Source organism: Pteronotus mesoamericanus, unplaced genomic scaffold (assembly GCF_021234165.1).
Source record: "Pteronotus mesoamericanus isolate MK-2021 breed Mesoamerican mustached bat unplaced genomic scaffold, CSHL_Meso_final contig_20, whole genome shotgun sequence".
Lineage (NCBI taxonomy): Eukaryota > Metazoa > Chordata > Mammalia > Chiroptera > Mormoopidae > Pteronotus > Pteronotus mesoamericanus.
The window spans coordinates 69,921,439-69,944,063 of record NW_026555085.1 but is presented as its reverse complement, the minus strand read 5'-3'; the positions used below and the strand labels follow the sequence as shown (position 1 = coordinate 69,944,063).

At 38.5% G+C, this 22,625-nt stretch overlaps 1 protein-coding gene across 1 annotated transcript in view; it reads right to left on the bottom strand.

Moving 5' to 3' along the window:
* DCBLD1 (discoidin, CUB and LCCL domain containing 1) overlaps positions 1-22,625 on the bottom strand; it is a 62,997-nt gene that overhangs the window by 23,031 nt on the left and 17,341 nt on the right. Inside the window, exons 2-5 of the mRNA XM_054569870.1 lie at positions 19,727-19,939; positions 5,796-5,930; positions 4,347-4,398; positions 696-768 (exon numbers count right to left, since the gene is read on the bottom strand). Of these exons, the coding sequence (XP_054425845.1) occupies positions 696-768; positions 4,347-4,398; positions 5,796-5,930; positions 19,727-19,939 (473 nt within the window). The remainder of the gene's footprint in view (positions 1-695; positions 769-4,346; positions 4,399-5,795; positions 5,931-19,726; positions 19,940-22,625) is intronic.

Here is a 22,625-nt window from a genome sequence, read left to right as displayed (position 1 = left end):
CATTACATTTCTAATAACTCAAGCAAATCTCTGTGCACTTAATTATTTTAAACAGCAATGTAACATTTTAAACATCATATATTGGATTTCCAGGATAGAAATCTGTAAATAGTAAGAAATGAAACATTGTAAATCTGGAGATAAGCCATATATGTTATAAAAATGACATCTTGTGAATTAATTTTTCTCTCAGAAAAATGTATATAACCCAGAAAGTCTCATTAGGCATAAGAAATTGGGGTGCAAGCGGGGAGGGGAATAACATGTAAGAACAGGGCAGAGGCTTCTTTGGTCCCAGACATAATGTCATTGTTCTGTGATGTGAATATTCATGCCCTTGGCTATTATTATATGAACCAAACAGAACATTAAAATAAAGAAATAGATGATAACAAAAAGATAGTCTCTTATTAAAACTGGATAGAATTCTATTCATAGGTGTTAAAAAGAAGTTTTGTTTTACCATTTCATTTACAGTATGCTTATGGGAAATGCTAAAAATAGGAATGAATACACGAATAACCTTGTTTTTTATACTTATTTATTTCATTTATTCTCAGAACAGAGAGAACTGTGTAGCTAACTACAGAGTTTTAAATCTTATTTGACTTTACTTTGTAGTGAATTTAGGCAGAGCGACAGCACTTACTCTTTTTAATTTCTTCCCGAACATAAAATTACCCTCAATCACTTACATCTCTATAGCCATCCACCACGTTCCCAAAAACGTCTCCTGCTATGTCTCTACAACCAGCTGGGCAGAATTTGCTTAAAAAAAAAAAAGAAAAAGAAAAAAGGAAACAAAAGAAAGAAAAAATTTATATTTTATTAAATGATATTTAATTTAAAAGTACATTTTAAACCATTTTCTCTCCTCTATTGAACACACAGGAAGGAATATCTTGCTTTAATGATAAATCACAAACCCAATTTATGAAAACATAATCTAAAATGTTACTCTGAAAACAAGTTTTACACAATAATTTCTGTATTTGTTTTATATAGGGATTTCTTATAAACCCTATTAAACAATGAGCTTCCCTAATGTATCTTAACTGATTCTAAGATGTCCAACAAATATTTTTAAGGAAAAAACCCACAAAATTTCTAAATATTATATATAGCAGGATCTTGTTTTTATAAAAAGATATATTTAAAATATAAAAAATAACAACTTATGTTTTCTATGAATAAAAAGAAGACAAGGAATTGGATCTCTGGATCCTAGTGGGATTTTGAGAAATTTTCCCTTTCTGTGTATTGAACAGCATAATGCCTTGGTTTACTCTACTAGCAAAATCCAATAGAAACATAATGAAAACCGCATATGTAAATCTAAATATTCTAGTAACCACATTAAAAATGTAAAAAGAAACAAAAAAATTAATAATATATTCTATTTAACCCCAAAATTCAAATTTTATCATTTCTACATATAATGAATAGGAAAAATAATCAATTAAGTATATTCAGCCTTTTCTTTTGTACCAAGTCTTAAAAATCTACTGTATATTTTATACTTAGAGCACATCTCAATTTGAACTAGCTGCGGTTTAGGTGTTTGATAAGTATACATGGCTAATATTGGACAGTGATGGTCTATATTAGTTATGAATTACTTCCGCAATCAGAAAAAAAGGTATATATATTTTTCAGCTTTACTGAAGTATATCTGACAAAATTGTGAAATATTTAAAGTATACATCATGATGACTTATGTCAGCCATCTAGTTAACACATCCACCACCTCGCATATTTTTATTTATAAATATATGTATTTTAAATATATATGTGAGGACATTTAGGTCTACTCTTTTAGCAGATTTCTATTATGCAGTGCATTGTTATCAACTATAAGCATTCCGTTACATTAGATCTCCAGAGCTTATTCTTCTTGAAGCTGGAAGTCTGTACGCTTTTATCAACCTCTTTTTATGTCCCCTATTCCCCAGCCCTTAGCAACTACTTTTCCACAAGTTTGACCAAAAAGGGTATATTTTAAAATTAGGATTCCATTTACTTAACAGTTACTTTTTAAGAAACTTTCCAGAAACATTTCATGGCATATCGTATGGTTAAAAGGGCCTAGGGCAGGGTGTCCCATGGCCTGGGACCACCGAGCTAGCTGTGAGACCCCGAATAGGGCACATAATCCCCCTTAAGTTCAGTGTCCTCATCTGTGGTTCCTTCAAGAATCTACATATCAATAGGTTGTGAATGACAACTATAAATCTATGAAAAACAAGCAAAAAGAAAGTCAAAAATTATAAGAACAATTACAACTTTGAAGATGAAGGCCATGTGCTTGTTTCTATATATATATATCATAGTACAATAATGTTTATTGAGTTTGTTTAAAAAGAATGTACCAGCCCAAACATATTCCAAAATAGCAGTTGCTTTGACTTCATTTCCTGTTTCCTCCTGCTGACTTAGCAAATTAAATGAGTAACAACATCTAATTACCAAAACTACCCAAATAAATAACTCACAATTCTTTCCAATTGACCTAATGGAGTCCAGCATTGCAGCAATAATCAAGGTATTAAGAAATAAAAATAATGGGGAATCCTACTACACGTTAACAATTCCTTATCCTAACCCGTAGAACTCGATGTATTTCAGAATTCGGACTTTGTTTTTGGTCACATTAATCAGGTATTGCCACCAAATGAGTTATAAAAATGTTTTGACTTTTAAAGCTTTCTGCATTTCACAATTATAAATAGGGACTGTGGACCTCATCTATACCTAAACACTACAAAACAACTGGGCTACAGCGTAAATCAGTGATTTTCAACTTTTTCATCTCATCACACACACAAACTAATTACTAAAATTCTGCAACACATCAAAAAAAATTTTTTTTTTGCTGCTCTGACCAAAAAAATAGGTATGGTTTTGATTCATTCACGCCCAGGCGGCTATTGTTGTCAGTGCCCCTGATTAAATAGTCAGATATTGCATGTTTTAAAAATTCTTGGCTATGATGATCTGGACCCACAACCTCACTCTGTCGGACTCAGTACAGCCCTTTCTTTCGGAGGATGGAAAATGATCACTGATGCTCAGAGGCCCCGTCAGCCACCGGCACTGCACAGGTACGGCTGAAAAGACCTGAGAGAACGTGGGCGAACACCTACACTGGATAGATGGAAACTTTACAGGCAATATTTAATTACTAGTCATTTTTACTTTTGTTTTTTTCTCTAGCAGACTTAATATTAATGAACACTAGAGACTATTTTTCATATAAAATAATCTCATTTATTAGAATGTCTGAGACGATTACGACCATGGACTCTTGAGCATGGTGTTGGGTACACTTATTGAGTGTGCAGTCCCGGGCAAGTTACGAATATGTAACTGCTCTGTGCCTCCATTTTTGGCATATAACAGAACCTGCCTTGTGGGCATGTTGGAACACTCACAGGAGTTGCTTCTATGCTAAGTCCAGGCACCAAGCACCTGGCACTAAGAAGGCACTCTAAGGAGTTTTAGCTGGTGTTAGTGTTGTTGGCAAGATCTCTAGACAAATGGTTCTCAACTGGGTGTGAATTTGGCCTACTGGAAGATATTTGGCAATGTCCAGAGACATTTTTGGTTATCACACTGGCACATAGAGGGTAGCAGCCAGGGTTACTGCTGAACATCCAACAATGCACAGAACAGCTCTTCACAGCAAAGAATCATCCAACTCAAAATGTCAATGGTGCCAAGGCTGAGAAATCCTGCTCTAGGGTCTTTGACTGTATAGATGAGGAAATGTACTTAAAGAGATTAAGCAATTTTTCTAGTTAAAGCTGGGATGAAAATTTTCATCTCCTATTCTCAGTAGGCTTCCATTGTGTAGGGGGGACAAAGTAAGCACCCTCCAAAAGTCAAAGAATTAACAAAAGTCACTCCCAAACGCAGGCTAGATAAAAAAATGCACCCTAGACTCCCTTATGGCTCATTGGTACTAGACTAAAACTCGGGGACCAGCAAGTGTGGCTCCGGGGCCAAATACTGCCTGCTGCTTGTTTTTGTAAGTAAAGTTTTATCGGAACACAGCCCTGCTGATTTGTTTACATATAGTCTATGGCTGGTTTTGCGTTACAGTGGCAACAAAAACTATATGAATAGATGCAAAAGAGACTGCATGACCTGCAAAACCTAAAATATTTACTATTGGCCCTTGACAGAAAAAGTGTGCTCACCTCTGCTGTATAAGAAACCATTTCAAATAATCCTTGTGAGTTATAACATAGATGATTAAAAAAAATTAAGTACAAATAATATCTGTGAAAGAAAACGAAATGTTTAACAACATATGACTGCAGCACAGCCAGGACAGCTATATTTACCTGTATTCTGTCTTCAAATAATGGTTAGCTCGTTCCAAACATGTTATTAAATCTGTCAAAAAGATAACTGTAATTAGCAGACTGAATGGAAGTTAGGATACTCATGCTTAAAAATCTCTTTTAAAATAAAAAAGACGATTTTTAAAAAGCATTTATTACCTAGTTATCTAAATTTTCCTGTTTAAGAATAAAAACTGAGCATAGTATCCTCAGGATTCACCAGTTCCCTTCATTTCTCTTTTCTACCACCCATGGTGGTGTTTTAGTGGTTGTCCAGTGAGTGACAACAGAATCTATTTCCAGTAGAATAACTAACACTGGGCAGTTACTATCCATTACATGCCTACAAAGATCATGTGTATAATATCCCTTGGCAGAAGGAAAACAATTTTAAAGCCCAATGTGGTTGATAGAGAAGGTTCAGGAACATTGTAATTTAACAATTTAGCTAGTGGCATCTGAGTGACTCCAGAACCAGGTGTTTAACCAAGAACACAAAACAGCCTCTTAACTTTGGTCGGTAAGGACAAAGGACTTAAAAAGAGGGTGTCCTTTGGGTATGGAACCAAGCTAATACTCAGCAACAGAGATGCTAAGATACCATAGATTTTGATGCATTTGTCAACCTAGTATAGTTTCCAAAATAGTCCACATTTGCTGCAATAGTTCTTTTTTTCCTTAATCTTTTCAGTAGTTCTCAGGGAGCAACATATGGTGAACACTGGCAAGCTGAGGCCTGCTGGGATTGGTCAGATCATTGGCTGAGCCAGAAATGAACGGTGCACCCCGTTCCCAGAGTACTTCTGCCAGAGGGGACTAAAAGCAGAAGCTCTGAGCACCTCTGTGCCCTGGGTAGACAAAGAGCAGACTGCACGGTCGTTCCTCCAGAGTACAAGAGGCCTGGACAGAGCCCACGCTCTCCCCTCACATCAGTGCTCCCGCTTCCCTTTTCTCCTGCTCAAGTGTCAGCTGCATGGTTATGGGACTCTTTGACAGTGACTACACCCTGCTCATACTCACATGTCCCCCCTGCTGGCACACTGGTGTGTGTGTATGTGTAACGGGGCAGTCGGGGTGGGGGGGGGGGGATGGGTGGTGGGAACTGGATAAAAAGCTTGTCCTGTGCTAAGAAATGGGTGGGTGGAGGACTACAGAGAAGAGCCAGACCTTGGAAGGGTCAGGACAGTAGCCCCAAAGATGGTCCACCCAGAGTTACTAGAAAAATGAGATCAACTCTCTTCCACACAGGTCAGCTGATCAATTTAACATGTTCCACAAAAGTGTTCAGCTCAGACCTAACTGCTTACAAAGGCATTGCATTCCTCTCTTCTCTCACATCTTAATTCTGTTGTCTGAGGGCATAACTATGTCCAGAGATAGTGATGAGTAGCAAGAGAAATTCTTAGACAGATAAAGGTTTACAGATTTGTGTTGATTCTTCTGCTATACCTGGATGGTCACTGCTGGCATAAGTCAGCAAAAAGCCCCGCCCAGAAGTGTGGGATCCACTTGCAAAGCGAACAGTTACTTCACTTGAGTTCAGCACGAGTACTTTGGGAACATTCATACTTCCGCAATATGGTCCTATAAACAAAGCACATTTTTGGTACATTTCAAAATTTAGCACAAAGAATTGGTATATGGCATTTTTTTCTGCTGAAGGCCAAATTTATATCCAACACATATGTAAGGTTGTAATTATCACTCAACTGGAATTTTGTTTAATACTGAGACTGATAGTGAACCTGATTATACTGACAAGCCAAGGCGGGAAAGTGGTAACTCTCCATAAATAATAGGCTAGAACTAGTTAATTGTGAACAACCCAAGAGACAGGTTTTGGTTTTTGTAAAAATAAGACCAAGAAAGTTCAAATACATTAGGTAGTAAAGAAAATTTTATCACAAAAGTGATATTCTAGGAGCCTCCTAAATTTGCTTAAAGTATTGTTTAAATGTTTGCGTCCTCTCAAAATGCATATATTGAAGTCCTAATGCTACGATGTGATGGTATCACGGGGCAGGGCTTTGGGGGAGCTGCTTAGGTCAGGAGGGTGGAGCTCCCGTGAGACTACCACCTTTATAAAGAAGACCCCCGAGAGCCTGCTTGCCCCTGTCCCGTGTGAAGACACGGAGAGAAGGCTATGAACCAGGAAGTGTACCCTAACCTGCCACTCTGGTTATTTATGCAATTAAGAGTATTACATATCGTTTCTAGAATAAGTTGCTTGAAAAGCAATAGAAAGCCCAATGAACTTCGAAAGGACAAAATCAGATTTGAAGCTAAAAAAAATAAAACATCTTCTTAAGCCTACTCAAATTACAAGTTTGGTTTGTAAACTGTTGTGCTAAGACCTATGTATGCAAGACGCAATAATTTCTTTGATAATGAGGAATAACAAGCAAACTTTGAGGACAGGTATTCTTCATCATCTTTTCCCAAAACAAAATAGTATGGGAAGAGTCAACAACAACAACAATAATAATATCAGGTTAAGGAAGGAGGAGGAAAAGAAAAAGACTACCCTAACACAATATGAATAAAACTGATGACACTAGCTAAGACTAACTTAGGGATCAAATTGCTAAAAGATTCAGGTGAGCGTCATGAATTTAACTAAGTATTCCTCTCCTGACATGAGATAGATTTCCCATTCTGTCCTGCTCTAGTCTCACATTCTGAGATGTGAAAGAATAAGAGAGAAATGCTGCGTGTTTACCTTCATGCTGCAAATCACTGTTTTTCCCTATTTTTAAATTTCAGCAAAATCCAAATTAAAAAAATCACTTCCCTCTTCAGAAACACTCATCATATGTAATTACTTACATGAGTTAATACCTGCAAATTACTTAGAAGATTATCTAGCACATAATGAGAGCTATATAAGTACTTGCAAAATAATGAACACATTAAAACAAACAAACAAACAAACAATAATGTCTGTTTTTCTTTTAGATTATGTCTCATGGGATAGGAAGTTTTCTATCACTTTATCTCCAGCAGCTTGTGTAGTATCTGGCATGTGGTGCTCTTTCAAATACTCTTTGAATTGAAATAAAGTGTTCTTCCATTTGCAACAGTCTTTTTAAAAATCAGACCTGATTATAAAAATACACAAAATATTTAATCCTGTCATTTTAAAATATCATGAAGAAGTCAGGAAGAGAGGTGTGGAAAAGCAAGAAAGGAAATCATTAGTGTAATGGATACATGGATTTTTATGAACGGTTACAGTACATGGTAAGTGGGCAATTTAAACTAAATCCATTTTTGTATAATAAAATAGAATGATAAGTATTTTTGCAAAATTAAAGTGAGTTGGATTACTGTGCTTGACTTTTGCAACTTATTCTATTTGTTTACCTATGTTTGAAATTTCTTTGTTCTTTGCACAGATAAGTGAAGATACTTGTTTCACAAACCTAAGAATAAAAATGAAATAACTAGTAAGTTGTTGCTATTAATAAACCAGAATATTTTTCTAACCACATTTATCTTTTCCTAGAGGAAATAAAAACATATGTACTCCTCTCGAAATGGTGATGATACTAATCTCTCTTTTAATTTCTATAGCATTCTGGTAAGTTCTAATAAAAACAGTGAGGTAAACAAGTCTAAATTGATTATAACTTAGAACTTGTTTGGGGTTTTTTTCTGGTTAAAATGTACTTGACATATAACACTATGTGAATTTAAGGTGTGAAACATGTTCATTATACATTTATATATATAAAAGATTTTATTTATTTATTTTTTAGAGAGGGTGAAGGGAGGGAGCAAGAGAGGGAAAGAAACATGATGTGCGAGAGAATCAGTGATCAGTTGCCTCTCTCACACCCCCTAATGGGGACCTGACCCGCAATCAAGGCATGTGCTCTGACTGGGGATTGAACTGGAGACTTTCTGGTTTGCAGGCTGGCACTCAATCCCCTGAGCCACACCAGCCAGGGCAACTTATATATTTTTTTAATATCATTATCATTGTAGGAAAAATTAGCACCTCAATCGTGTTACATAATTATCATTTCTTTTTGCGGTTGGAATAATTAAGTTCTAGTCTCTAAGGAAGTTTTATGGTTATAATACAACACTGTTCTCTATACTCACTATACTGTGCATTACATCTCTAGGTTAGGACTTACTTACTATTCATAGCAAGTTTGTACCCTTAAACAACATCTGTCCTATCCCCCAACCCCTCACCCCCTAGTGACCACTATTTTATATACATATATATATTTTTTAAGAGCATGGCTTTTTTAGATTCCACATATGTGATACCATACAGCACTTGCCTTTCTCTGTCTGATCTCACTTAGTATAACAGGCTCAGGTTTCATCCAGTTTCTTATAAATGGCAGGATGTTCTTCTTTCTCATGGCTAAATAATTAGACTTTTTTTTTTTTTACATTTTTATGGTAGTTGAAAGGTTGCAACATTGTGTATATTTTACACAAATCAATGTGTGTATGTCATCACACTACGTTGTTGTACAATACAAATGGTTTTCTAGACCAAAAAACACATAAATAGAGTAAAACTCTATAATTTTGTTGTATTCTCCCAAAGTCACAACAGGCAAATGAATATTACTGGAAGAAGTTAAAAGAAAGAAAATGTAAACACCTGCACTCTTTTAATCACCCATACCACAGAGGCACTAATCCCTGTCACATTCTTGTGGATATGCTGCAAAAATGTAACTACATCCTAGAGCGAATGGGATATATATACCCCCTGTGTACAAATGCTGTCAATAAAAATCATTTTGATGGATGCATCACAGTACAACCATCACAATAGCAGGAGGTGGGTTTAGTCCACGGTGGGGACAGACATTAAGTAATGGCTGCTCTATTGCCTATGGCAAAAGCAAAAACAAAACAAAACAAATCCCAATTATTGCCCCTCTGAAAGTCTGACAGATAAAGATTCCTTTTCACAAACTGGAAGTTAACAATTGCATTCCTAGAGTGAAAGGGGCAAAAGATGAAAATAGAAAAATCTGAGCGGCACTGAGAGGGGAGACTAATTCATGGGACACCACTGAAGGAGCCTAGCAGTCTGTCCTACGCAGTGCTCTCCATTTTCAGCCAGACTCCTTGAGGATGATCTTTTCTTAGGAAAGCCTTTCTACATCCACTCCTGCCCAAATGATATAGTTCACCATTAGTATTCTCCATCTGACTTTTAAAAAGGGGTTTATAACTGCATTTAAACATTCCCAAAGACAGTATCTTTGGAAACCCAAATGAGAGGTTGGTGACTTCTAACTTTTACCATGGTTCTATTCTCCATCCTGGGTTGGGTTCCTGGATTGGTAAACCTGCCTCAGCTCACAGTCAGATTGAACCCCTGCCCTCCATGAGTGGACCTTAAGGACTTCAGCAGACCTAAGAGTAGGCCTCACAGCTCTGCTTCACAATGGCCAGTGTATGTTTTATAGAACTTGCAACTTGCGGTCTACCTCCCACCTCCCCTCACCACTACACTTGCCTGCAAGACAGGTCCCAACTTACTTTACGGTCCCAAATTCCCGCACACTGGGGCACAGCAGAAAGGCACTTCATCAAGTAGGCAAAAAAAAATCAGGAAAAATAAATACTTTGACCTTTTGTGGAATGTCATTGTAGGCCTGGATTGTGGGAAGAGCTATTAATGATTCTATATGGAATTGCACTGCGGCATTTGGCACCTGACATGAGGCCAAGGCCTGACAGACAATGGACTGATTTCTTGGACAAAAGGAGTAAAGGGCCAGGAACCACAGCTTTGAACACAGCAGGCCAGTTCCTCTCAACACATCCCTTGTTTGGGCCACTGTTCCATGAGCAGCTGAGAGGGGAAACCCTTTATCTTTCCATGTGTGAATAAAAGAAAACTGTCCAACAAGGAAGAATGACCTTTTGCCCAGAGGTAAGCCCGGAGCCCTCTTGCTTCCCTGGCAATCAGAAAACCCAGGCAGCAATTTCCAGTACTGCTCAATTCTCCATAATTGTCTGCCTGTCTCTACCAGGGGTATCCAACCTATTGGAGTTTCTGGGCCACACCGGAAGGAGAGTTGTCTTGGGCCACATATGAAAGACATGGTGACACATGATCACACACACAAAAATCATAACGTTTTAAGTAAATTTACAATTTTTTGTTGGGCCATATTCATAGTCATCCTGGGCCGCACGCGGCCCGTAGGCCATGGGTTGGTCACCCCTGGACATTGCACGCAGTAATATCTTGGTTGATAACTATTCTAAGTCATTTCAGGTGCATCTATGCTGTTGAGCTTGAAACTGATGAAACTAAGTTACCAGTATTGTTTCATCTGTAAAAGGGACGTGTTTCAAAAATGGATGCATGCTGTTAAAAAGAGAGAGTCCCTCCCCCTCCATAAGCACTCTCTCAGTGGTAAAAAACACAGACCAAATGAAAACCTAACTCCTGAGAGATTTGTCATAAATCAAACAACAACAACAAAAAATCCTCCTAAAAGCCTTCATTAACTGTATGAGCAGCTTCCGAAGCACACATTTAATTTCTTACGACAAATAGAACATGCTCAAGAGCCTAAGTGACGTTCCCTGAGCTGGCCACAGCAGAGCCAGCCATGTGGCATACGAGTGCTGCTAGGCAAGTGGTACCCAGCACGGCCGGCTCTGTTTTCGGAGGCATGCTCATGAAACAACCTACAGAAATGCTGAAGCAGCAAATGCCGTGCCATTAGGCTGTGGTTCGTTTTCCACTTTTTTTCTTTTTTCCACTGCAGTCAGATGGTAAGGTTTGTCCTTGCTGGCTAATTGCAATAGTGTTATTGTACAAAATTACTGAATTTTCAGGGCCATTTTCTTTGAAAAGGAAGGAAATTAACATAAAAAAAGGGATATTCCTGGACTGTGCCATTAAAACCATAGTCACGTAAGAACGTGAGTGGTAACCTTGGAGAGTTTTGGTCTCTAGTTTCCAGACAAAAATCAGTGACAGATGATAAATGAACCGGGCGGATTCCTAGACAAAGGTGTGGCTTTCCTTGGGGCTAAGGCACATCAAGAAGGCCTTAAAACTGGAGCTCACAGCCCACCTAGGCCATTACTTCTCTCTCAGCAAAAGAGGGTAATTACTGAAACTAAATCACAGTGCAGTCTCCAGGGGAGTATCTGGGGGAAAAGAAGGAGGAGGAGGCAGATAGCTTTTTCTCCTTGAGGCTTATGATTATGTTAATAAGATGTTTAGTGTGGAACGTTCTGTTTATTATAGTTTTTTTAAAAGTTTAAAATTCTTCTGAATTTTATCTTGGTACAAAAGGCAAAACAAAACAAAACAAAACAAACAAAGCAGTCCTTCTCAAGAATTTCCACGACAGTAGCCTCAATTGTAGAGAAAAATGCAATTCTGGGGTGTTTGAGGCCCCAAACAACTTTCCATACAAGCTGGAAGTTTCTTCAAAGGTTTTTGTTTTCTCTTTAAAAGTCATAAGAATTTTGCGTTCTCCATAACTGAGAGATTATAAATTAGACGCTGCCCATCTTGTATTTTTGTCTATTTGAAATTTTTAAAAAATCAACAGACAGGGCATAATGACTGGATCTTATTACACTATGCCAGCTATGTATTATTTTAAAATACTGTCACAGAAATCTTATTGCAATTGTGAGGCAAAACAGTATCATTTCCTACTTTTCCCATTTCTCTTGTTCCTACTGTAATATAAATATTACCAGTTGACTTCATATGGTTGTACTTCTAAGTCTATGAACAATGGTTAAAAATATATTGGGGGTGGACATGGAAGTACAGGAAATGTAAGAGAACAATTCTGGAACTTCCTGGTTTTCCTATAGTGCAAATCATTTAGTAGAACACAACTACTGAATAATTTCACTAACCACAATTAGTTTCACTGTCCATAATGCCTCCTTAAGTATTTTGACTAAGTATTTTTAAACCTTAAATTTATACTGATAACTCTATATGGGAGTGGTTTCTCAGAAATCCACTTATTTCCAGTATACCCCCATGGGGAAAGTCCTCAGAAGTTTCAACTTCTTTCAGCAAAAGAAAAGCAAGCACTACAGCCCACGTCTTATGCACAAGCCCCTGATCAGATGGCTTTTGCCATACCAAATCCGGAAGGCACAGTGCTTAAGAGCGGGTCTCTGAAGTCAAACGCCCAAACTTAAATCCCAGATCTAGCTAAGGGATCATAAGCATGTTACTTGACCTTTATAAGCTTCAATTTCCTTATGTGGGGATGTTACAGACAGGTCCTGTCTCAGAGGGCTATTGTGATGAATAAATGAGTTAGTAACTCTAAGGACTAAACTCAGTGTATAGTATGTAGTTGCATGCTCAATTGCAGGTCCCTTCTACATTATTTTATAGTCTTTTGTATATAATAAGTAGAGTCCTAAAATTTTATATAAGTCATCTTTCTTTCAATGCAGTCAAGATGTTTGTAGACAGAGAAATCTTACTATAATCTCTCTCTAAAGTGTGAATAAAATAACTTACCTTTGGTAAAAAAACAAACAAACAGAGTCCAGATTTTTAAGTATGCCTGCCAAAATCAAGCTACATGTGATATGGTTTATTCAATGTTAATTGAGTGTCTTTAATTGCAAGACTATGCTAAGCAATAGGGAATATTAAAAAGATAAATAAAATGCAAATCCGTGCTCAAGGAACCCGTTATCTGGTAGAGAAGCTAAAATAATGATCTCAACCTGAGACTGGTGCATTACTGAAGTCTTAGAAAAACAACACGAGCCGTAAAGAGGCAGTGACTAAAGTTGAGGGACATCAGAGAAAATTCTGGGTTGGGTAGCAGTGGACCTGATTTGTCTTTACTCTGTGTGTATGCATGTGTGTGTGTGTTCATATGTGCATGTTAGAAGGGGAAGAAAAGCAGGGAAAAGAAGAAAGAGAGGGATGCATGGAGGTACATCAACAAATGCCCTGAGGCATGAAACTGTGACCCGTTTAGGAAAAGGTGAAGGGATGAGGAGACTCAGATGAAGTGGAGATGTGGGTGGGGAAGAGAATGAACAAGCCTGTATAGCTGGCCAACAAGGTCCTACAGCCAATGGGGCACGATTAATAATTTTTAAAATAAGGAAAGAGATTATGACAACAATATTTAACAAGATAACCTCAGATGGCCTGGAGGGAATGGGCACTGGCAAAACGAGGGGGGAAAGTCAGGAGGCTTTTAAAGTAAGAAATAGATGCAAAGATGGACTGGCAGTGGCAGCGAAAATAAATTAAAAAGCCAGGCTGAACATACTATAGGCTTAGAGAATATGTGTTTTCCTCATCTCATGAGGCTGGATGGAGAAAATCTGTACATGGAGCTCGTTCCAGCTAATGGAACCCCTAGCACAGGCTTGGAATGATTTGGGCCCACTGAGGCCCCTAGGGATGGATGTACCAGGAGGAGTAGGGGAGGATTTGCTGCTCTGCAGCTCGGCCTTGGCTTGGTGGACAGAGACTGCTCAGAGCATTGAGAGGGGCCTCGGTGTTCTCTGCACTTAGATATCCGAGATAAAGGCAACTGCGGCGGGAGCAGGGAGGGGGGCGGAAGAGAGGAGGGACAGGAGCAACAATGATGGCTAACACGCACTGCCTGCTTCTTATGTGCTGGGAGGGCGTCATTCTTTTCAGATCTAGACATCTATCTATTATCTATCTATCTATCTATCTATCTATCTACCTATCTATCATCATCATCTAGGCAGCAATCACCCATATGTCGTATATACTATTATTTTGCCCATTTTAAAGATGAGGAAATGGAGATGCAGAAAGATTTAAGTGATTTGCTCAAGGTCCAGAATTAAAAAATAACCACTAAGGCAGGAATTTGAAGACCGGCAGTCTAAAAAACCAAACAAACAAACAAGGCTGACACACAACTGTTAATCTCAATCCATTTTGAGAGCCATCCTGGTTTTATTGGTTCACAGGTGAGCTGGATGGGGAAGTCAAGAAGGCTCCATCAGAACAAGGTCTTTTGAGACCTTGAGAAGCCAGGTGCCTGGTTCCCACCAAGACTCCTCCAGCAGGTTTTCAGGGGACCTGGGAACAACCCTAAAGCCCGCCTACCAGGGGAAGATCAACTTTCAGGGGAAAACTGGGACCTGAAATGTTTTGAAATATCAGGAAAACAGAAATGACAGTCCCCTGGAGTCCCAGGTGGTGGCAGAAGTAAAGCCCTGAGTACATTCAACTTTTTGTCCTTTGTGGTCAGCAAGACTGGAAATGGAAACTAACCAGAGGGCTAGTAAAGGTGACAGGGTCACTAAAAAGTTTCAAAGTTCTGAGTAATGATCTTCAGTATGAATTCACAGCCTTTCCTATTCAGTGTCATAAATAAAACAACATTAATTTTTTTCATATTTTAAATGCAGTACATTGGAATTACAACACGACCTGGATCAGCACCTATTTTCCCCCAGGTTAAAGATATTTTAATGTTTTATATAACTAACTCGAATCTCAGCATCAAAGCAGCAATCTGAACTGCACTAAAGAACAATTTTAAATTTAAAGAAATGTTATTTAAATAAACCCCTTCTTTAAATCTTCAAATTCCAGGCTTAAAGGGGAATTTGTTCCACCCTAGAATAGTGCTGGCTACCTGAGTCAAGTATCTATGGTTTTATGTGTCCAAAAATAAGATGAGCTTTTTTTCCCCAAAACTGTCCTCTGAAAACAAGGTTTCACCTTATATTGGAGTCCTTTCCAAGTCTTATATTACACTGACCTCTCAGAACAACAGAGAACTCTTTGGGAAAGTCACTGAAAATAACCTCCATGAAAGTAGTTTTGAATGCAAAAAAGAGTCGACCCGAAAAAGGCAGGGGGAAAGGAAGCAAAGAAGCATATTGCACAATTAGTTCTCATTCCTGGTGGGATATATGACCTCACAATTTCTAGTGTTGGAAATTAATGCAAACAAGACTTCTAAAGATCACTTTAAAAAGCAATAATGCTATGTTTGCCAAAAATGTACAACCTGAATTTAATCATGAGGGCACATCAAACCAACCCAAGTCAACTGACATTTAGACAAAATAACTGGTCAGCACTCTTTAAAACTGTACAGGAGACAAAGATTAAGGAATTATCTCAGATTAAAGGAGACTGAGGAGTCATGTCAACTAAATGCTTCATGATCTTGAATTGGATCCTACACAAGAAAAGTGACATTAGTGTTTCTTTTGAAGGGAGACTCAGTTACCTCAATTACTTTGGTCTCAAATAAAACCTCAGAAATCCCTTAGTTATAGTAACAATCTCTACAAAGCGAAGTATGATACTTAGAAGATTTTTTTTGGCCAGGATATTAGCACACATGATCTTGAAAGTCAGTATGCATATTTTATATCCAAATTTTTTATAAGTTTACAAGTAAAGTTTCATTATAAAGACTTATTTAAAAACTTGTTTTATTCTTAAAAACATATTTTCTAATGTAGTGTTGACATACTTCACTTTTTTAACTTGGCTGTTTGCTGGCTGTTTCAGGGTATTTTGAAAGGGAGAGTCTGTGTCTTAACTTAGCCGTGAATATGTACATACATTATTCTAACTGATGCTGGAATCTGAAATATCAGCCATAATTATAATACACAACAAAGAGAATGATAATAACCCTATCTTGTATGTATCAGGCCTTTGAACATCAATGAGATCAAGCGCATATTATGCTTGATTACTGTGGAAGCTGGTGTGGGCACATTGCTTACAGCGCATTTTGCTACCACAAATGTGGATGATAGAAAGCACCCAAAGAATATGAACCAAACATTTCAAACAATGGGCATGGGGGTGAACCATTAAAAAAGAGCTGTAGAAAGATTAAACTGTAAATCTCCAGCATATTCACAGTGGGTAATGCAGTCACATTCCAAGTGGGTCCACTCTTGGCAGCGCTTACAAACACTAATGCCAGAAGAACATTCTTGTTTTTCAAAACATTAACTGCATGTTCAAAAGTCTGATAGTGTTGAGTCTTAAAATCTCTTGGCCTTGGGTTTTAGCTGTTAATTAGTTAATGAAAACATTGAGCTGGATAAACTAAAACTATTCAGCTGTTTTAGCCACGCATGTAATGGTTAGAGCCGTCAAATAGCAGAATTGCAGGAGGTATCTGGGAAGCACTCTGCAGTGCTTCCGCGGCTACTCCCTTCTACCGCCAGCCCAGGAAACAGTGCTGTGGGTCCCCAGTCTGCTGTGCTGACACAAGGGCTCTCCCTCCACAGTTGTGCCAGCTTCCATGGCCACGCTGGCTGTAGAGGCACCTCCCACCCTCCTGTCGAGCTGGCGACGGCCACAGGAATGCCCACTCCCTGAGCTCGGGTACAGGACAACAAAGCGCTGAGGCCTCCTCCCCCTTCCCGGGGATGCCTGCTCTCCTTGGGAAAGTCCGGACTGACCAGGGAGACCATACATTCACTATGTTAAAATGTATGTCTAGTTAGTGGTTTTGGTCCAAGGAAATCTATTTGTTTGTATTAAGAAACATATGTTTATTAAAGAAAGAACTGAAAGTAGAGAGAAGACATAATACCCTCTGTTAAACCTTCTAAAGACCTACTTTAGTATTTTGCTAGAGTTATGTTCTGACTTATTTTACTCAAAGTTTTTTCTATCATTATAACATTACTGTATATTCATATTTTACTGAACACTATGTCATTAGCAGCTTTCTTGGTTAACAGTCTTTTAAGCAAATAGCTATTTAATATTCCAAGTAACTATAACTTGACTTACTTAACTGGTTACTTGTCATTGAACTTGTTGATTTACTTCTAAAATCATCTATTCTCTGAATATCTACTATATTCAAGTCACTGGATTAAATATTACAAATACTACACATATATGGATAAGTGACTACTCAAAGAATACTCTTCAAATCTACAAAAGACACAAACATATACATCCAACATATATTATATATGTATTTGTAAACTTGTTACTTGTCCTTAAGCTACTTAATTCTTATACAATATGCTTACAGAATTGAAATATTCAAATTTCCTTTTCATGTATTCCTTTTATTGCTAATCTCTGCTATTCTTGTCTGCTGCATTTACCTTAGCATGACTGATCAGATAATCTGTAAAGGAGCCACAGAACAAATTCTGAGCATTTTTATCTTAAAAACATGCCCAAAATATTAACTATACTTATGTTTTAAACAAAATTGCTGTGATATGATGTAACATGGGGCTGGTCACCTGGAAAAGGTAATAATAATTTGTCGTGGTTTCCTTGGGTGGTAGAACCAAGAGAGGGAAGGAGACATCTGGGACTAGAGGTCTTGGAGCCACAGAGGCAGATACAAATCTTCCTTTCAGCCTTATCAAGCTGTGCAATCTTCGGAATTTCCCTTAAATGTCACTGTGACGCAGTTTTGTACTAAGGAGTTAATATTTACCTTGCGGGGTGGATACAAGGACGCCAGAAAAATCTACCTAAGGGCCAAGCATGTACCTGGTGTACAAAAGACACTATGTTTATTTCTACAATGAGTAGATATTGTCTTTTTAAGAGACAAACAGAACTGTATATAGAAAAAATTTAAGGAGAAAAATTAATTTACTTGGCTTTACTGCTACAAGTGAATTTTCATTACTCATTTCCTCGTGAAGGGTCTAAGGCTTGAAAATTCATGAATCTAGAAATGTAGAGAACAGTGCCCTTAGGTTGACCATGACTACCTGAGCTCCTAAAATGTAGTTCGTGTATGCTTTTCCTCCTTTCGGTATATTTGCAAATATATATCAAAGATGATGGAGTCAATTCCCAGTGTGGGAAAGCCATGTCCGTCCGCCAATCCCACTTCAGGAACATTGCCTCCCCTTTCTAGTTCTTCTCACCTCGGCCTCTGATGTGAGAGGTAAGCAAACAATCCCTCGATCCCTCGGCTGCTCTGTCAGCCGGTGGAACCAACTCCTTATCTTTTGGGAAAGCAGATGTTCCCCCAAACACACCAGTGCAGAAAAGCGGTTTCTGGCCCACAACGCTTCCCCTCTCCTTTTATTCCGGAGCCCTGACATTCAGTCTTCTCGGAACCTGAATGAAATTCCCTGGCTAATGAGAGATTCCCTGAAGAGTGCCGTAAGTTCATTCAGATTCGATTGCCGGGGTAACTGAACAGTAAGTGTTTCCAGGGGCCTTATACATCCTGGAATTCTCATTTTTTCCATTTGGGTCAAAGTGGAGTTAAAAAATTGCAAAAAATTATATGAAATCAACCATCTGTATTCTGTTAAAGTAATTCAACCATCATCAAGATAGACATAATATTCCCAGGGCAAAAATTTTTTTTAAATTTGGCTCTGATGGGGCCTAGATAAATTTAGACCTCTGAACAATCTCAGGGCTGGTCTGCGCCTCCACCTGGGGAGAGGTGCCGGGAGTGAGGAAGCAACTCCAGGCTAAATGTAACCACAGCCTTGAAAGCTGTGTGTCTGAGAAACTGCCTATAGAATGAACAGGCAGACAAGAGTTTATCTAAAACCTGTAACATTTGTGGAGTTGTATGCAGAGTGAATTTCACAAAATCTCTAATCTCAAAAGGACCATTATGTAAGATTCTGCCTTTGTTTACAAGCTGTCTAAGCTCAAGCTGTTTCCTTGGCTTTGGGGGTATGGGGTTACTGTTAGGGTGATTTCAGATGCCAGTGTGCTAACAGTACACACCAAACACAAAAAAGCTTAATTTCAAAAGGTTATTTGGGACACTGCCCTTCTCACGTGCTGTTCCCTTACCCAGACAACTCTGAGCCCGGACCTCTGTGCATGGGCTACTCCCTCACTTCATCTGGCTCTTCGCTCAAATGTCCCCTTAGTGGAGGAGCCTTCCTGACCATTCCGTCTTATTTTTCTCACTCTCGCTCTTCTTTCTCACTGCCTCTCACATTATGGATGGATTTGTTTATTTTCTATTCTTCCCTCCTCTACCAGTGTAAGCTCCATGAAGGAAAGGCTCTGTTCTTTTTCACTGCTATATCCCAACCAGTTCTTCACAGAGCTCCTAAACATGTGATCACTCTTCAATAAATATTTGTCACAGGAATGAATGACCTGTACATGTTTTAGCCAAATGCCATACATCCCCAACTCTCTTCCCAGCAAGATATAAATTCAAACAAAGATCCTGAGGCATGCACACCAGGCTAACACTAACATCTCCTTAGATGTCTTTGTTGTAGCTTATGAAGCAAATGTACCATGTGAGCTACCCCAAGAGTTTACAAAAACCAAGCTTCTCTTCTAATGTTCCCAGGCTATTTTACAGAGAAAAAGACAATTCTCCCCACCCCCAAACTGCAAATGTTTTCATTCACACAGAAGTCTAAGTCTCTTTTCTTACCATACTGATGAGAATTGCTGATGAAGAGAAGGTAGTCAGAAGCACAGGTCTGGGACTCAATATCCAAATCTCCTAACTTCAGAATCAATCTCTTCCCCTTTGATACTGTGATCGTCTTTTCACAAGCAGTATGATTGGGGTAAGTCCTTGGGTAATTCTTAGATACCATGGTTCCACTGTCCAGATAGGTCACTATGAGCCCACAGCCATCACCTGTTAAAGAAATAGGATTTAAGAAGTGAAATAAATTCTTACTGAGACTTGAGAGAGTCCAGTACAATTTCCAACTCATGTATTTTATTCCTTCTTTGAAAAAAATAAAAAATAAAGTTAAATTATTATACAGTATGTATTTTTCAGGTTATTTCCTCTCTTGTTTCCCAGTTTAACCTTCTGAACTCTATCAAACAAAATGTTTCCTATATTAAAATGGAAAGCTATTAGCACACACACCATTTAATTATATTACTTTTTCTAATCACCTATTTACCCATCCAAATTTGCACAGTGTGGGCCCTTGGCATTCGCAGATTTACCGTTTGTGGCTTTGTCCACTAGCAAGCCAACGTCATGTAGAAAGTTGCAATGAAGAAAATATTACTTTGGAGAGCTACCGTACTGATTAAATGAGGAAATATATGCAAAATCTATGTCACTGATAGAATCTGAGGCTTAGTCTGAGAGGACTTTATGAGCCTGTCATTAGCTGGGGACTAACAATCATTCAACATTCGTATCTCAGTTAATGACAGCCATAGATTCGATGGTTCTTGATAGAGTCAGGGTATATAATTAGAGAAAGTCAAGAATCTCCTGTATTGAGTGCTTAACACACACCAGACCTGGTGCTGCTGGAGACACAAAAAAAGTAGCAGTGGCTGCTTCATAGAACTCAGAGTAAAATGGAAGATAGTCACATGTTCAAATAACTATAACACTAGATGCTATGTGTCCTATCAGAGGCTTAAACAAAGCACTCAGGCAGACAAGAAAGACTCTCTTTTAGTGAATTACCACTACTTCACTAAAACAATATATTTTCTTAAGACTTCCCTGCATAGAAAATGTCATCAATTGACCAAAAACTTGCCCCTGTAGATTAATGTGACCAAGTTAATCACCCAAACATCTAATGGCATGCACAAGTGGGTGGGGCTGCAAGGCAAATGAGCATATGCTGCACTCAAATTGCAAACTGCCTGTGGTTATCATGGCTTACGAAAAAAAATCATGAATTCCTACTCTTACCTGGAGGGAGAGAAAACAGAAATCATTTGGAGAAGGAACCCTCTCAGGTGGTAAAACAAGGCCTCTTCAAAGAAACCCAGACTAGGGCATTCTGGGAAACTAAAGACAAGGCAGACAACTTTCTTCCCCTGCTTCTTCCCTAAACTAGAAGAGAATTCACTGGTGGGCGTCCTTAATCCATATTCTTCTTGCAGATTAAAGGATAATGCAGACCTAGTCAAAAAAAAAAAAAAAAAAAAAAAGTCTGGCCATGACCTTTGTGGCTCAGTTGGTTGGGTATCATCTGCAACAGTGAAATGTTGCCAGTTCATTTCCAGATCAGGACATATGCTTGGGCTGTGGGTTCAATCTCTCTGGTCAGGGCATGCAGAGGGGCAACTGATCAATGTTTCTCTCACATTGATGTTTCTCTCTCTTTTTCTCCCTCTCTCCCCTTCTCTCTAAAAATCAATAAATAAAATCTTTTTTAAAAAAATGTCTGGGGGGTGAAGGACAGAACTCCAGAATCCACCTTTAGTTCAGCAGAAAAAGTGTAAGAAAAGGATTCACCCATTACCCAGAAATTCCCGCATGATTCTGGGAAGCCCAGGCCAGGAGGGTGGTTTAGAGGAGAGCTGACCCGAGGAAGACGGGGTTAGAGAATACAAGGGAAAGGGAGATGGACAGCTAAGATAGACTTACTCTGCAACCTGGAGATCTAAGTGGAAGTTGTGGAATTTATGTTGCAGGCAACAGGGAGGGACCCACAGAAGTTTTTGAGAAGAGATACAGTAAAAGAGGTATTTGAAAAAGTGGGTCAGCCTGGTTGGGTGATGACAGGAACTAGAACACTGGGAGAATCTGGGTCAGAGGAACAGTAAAGGGGCTGGAAATGAGCTAGCTAAAATGGAAGGAAGGAGAAGAAACACCGGAAAATTCACAAGAAAAGTATCAGTAGACTCAGGTTTTCACTGATTATAGCAGGAAAGATGAGGAGAAATAAACACTACATTTCAAGTCCAGAAATGACGGGAATGCTAAGGCTAATACAGGCAGAAAGGGAAGCCCGGACAGCAAGCAGCTTTGGAGCAAAATCTGCATATCTGTTTGTTAAGTTTGAGGTGAAAGCTATATTTCTTGGGCTTTCTGGCAGTAAGTACAAGACTGTTGAGAAGTAAATGAAAATTAGACCAGAGTGAAGCAAATAGTAGAGAAGCACATAATGCACAGGGTTTTAATTTAAAATATGAATTATTTATCTGCTTTTAAACAATTCAATTTTTTTTAGAAATTCAATTTATAGTTCCTTTTGAAAACTAGAAGACATGGTAACCATACCAACAGTCATTCTCATGGGACTCGTGATTGGTGGTTGCCCCTTTAAAAGAGACCAGCACCTTATCTCCCCACCAGGTCCTGGTCATTCGTTTTTGACTTGCCCCACCTGTGGAGGCATTAATTTTGAGCATTCTGATAGAGCAACACTAGGGTAACTAGTGTACAAACAAGTGATTGTGCATATAAATATGCTCATTAACTAACCCTCTCTAAGCCACCAAGATATCACCCAGTAAACATTTAAATGCCTCTTTTCTTAGTACCGTGAAATTCTGTTTTAGTAAGAAAAGAACAAGTGAAAACTTTTTCTAGAAACCCAGCAAAATATAAAATG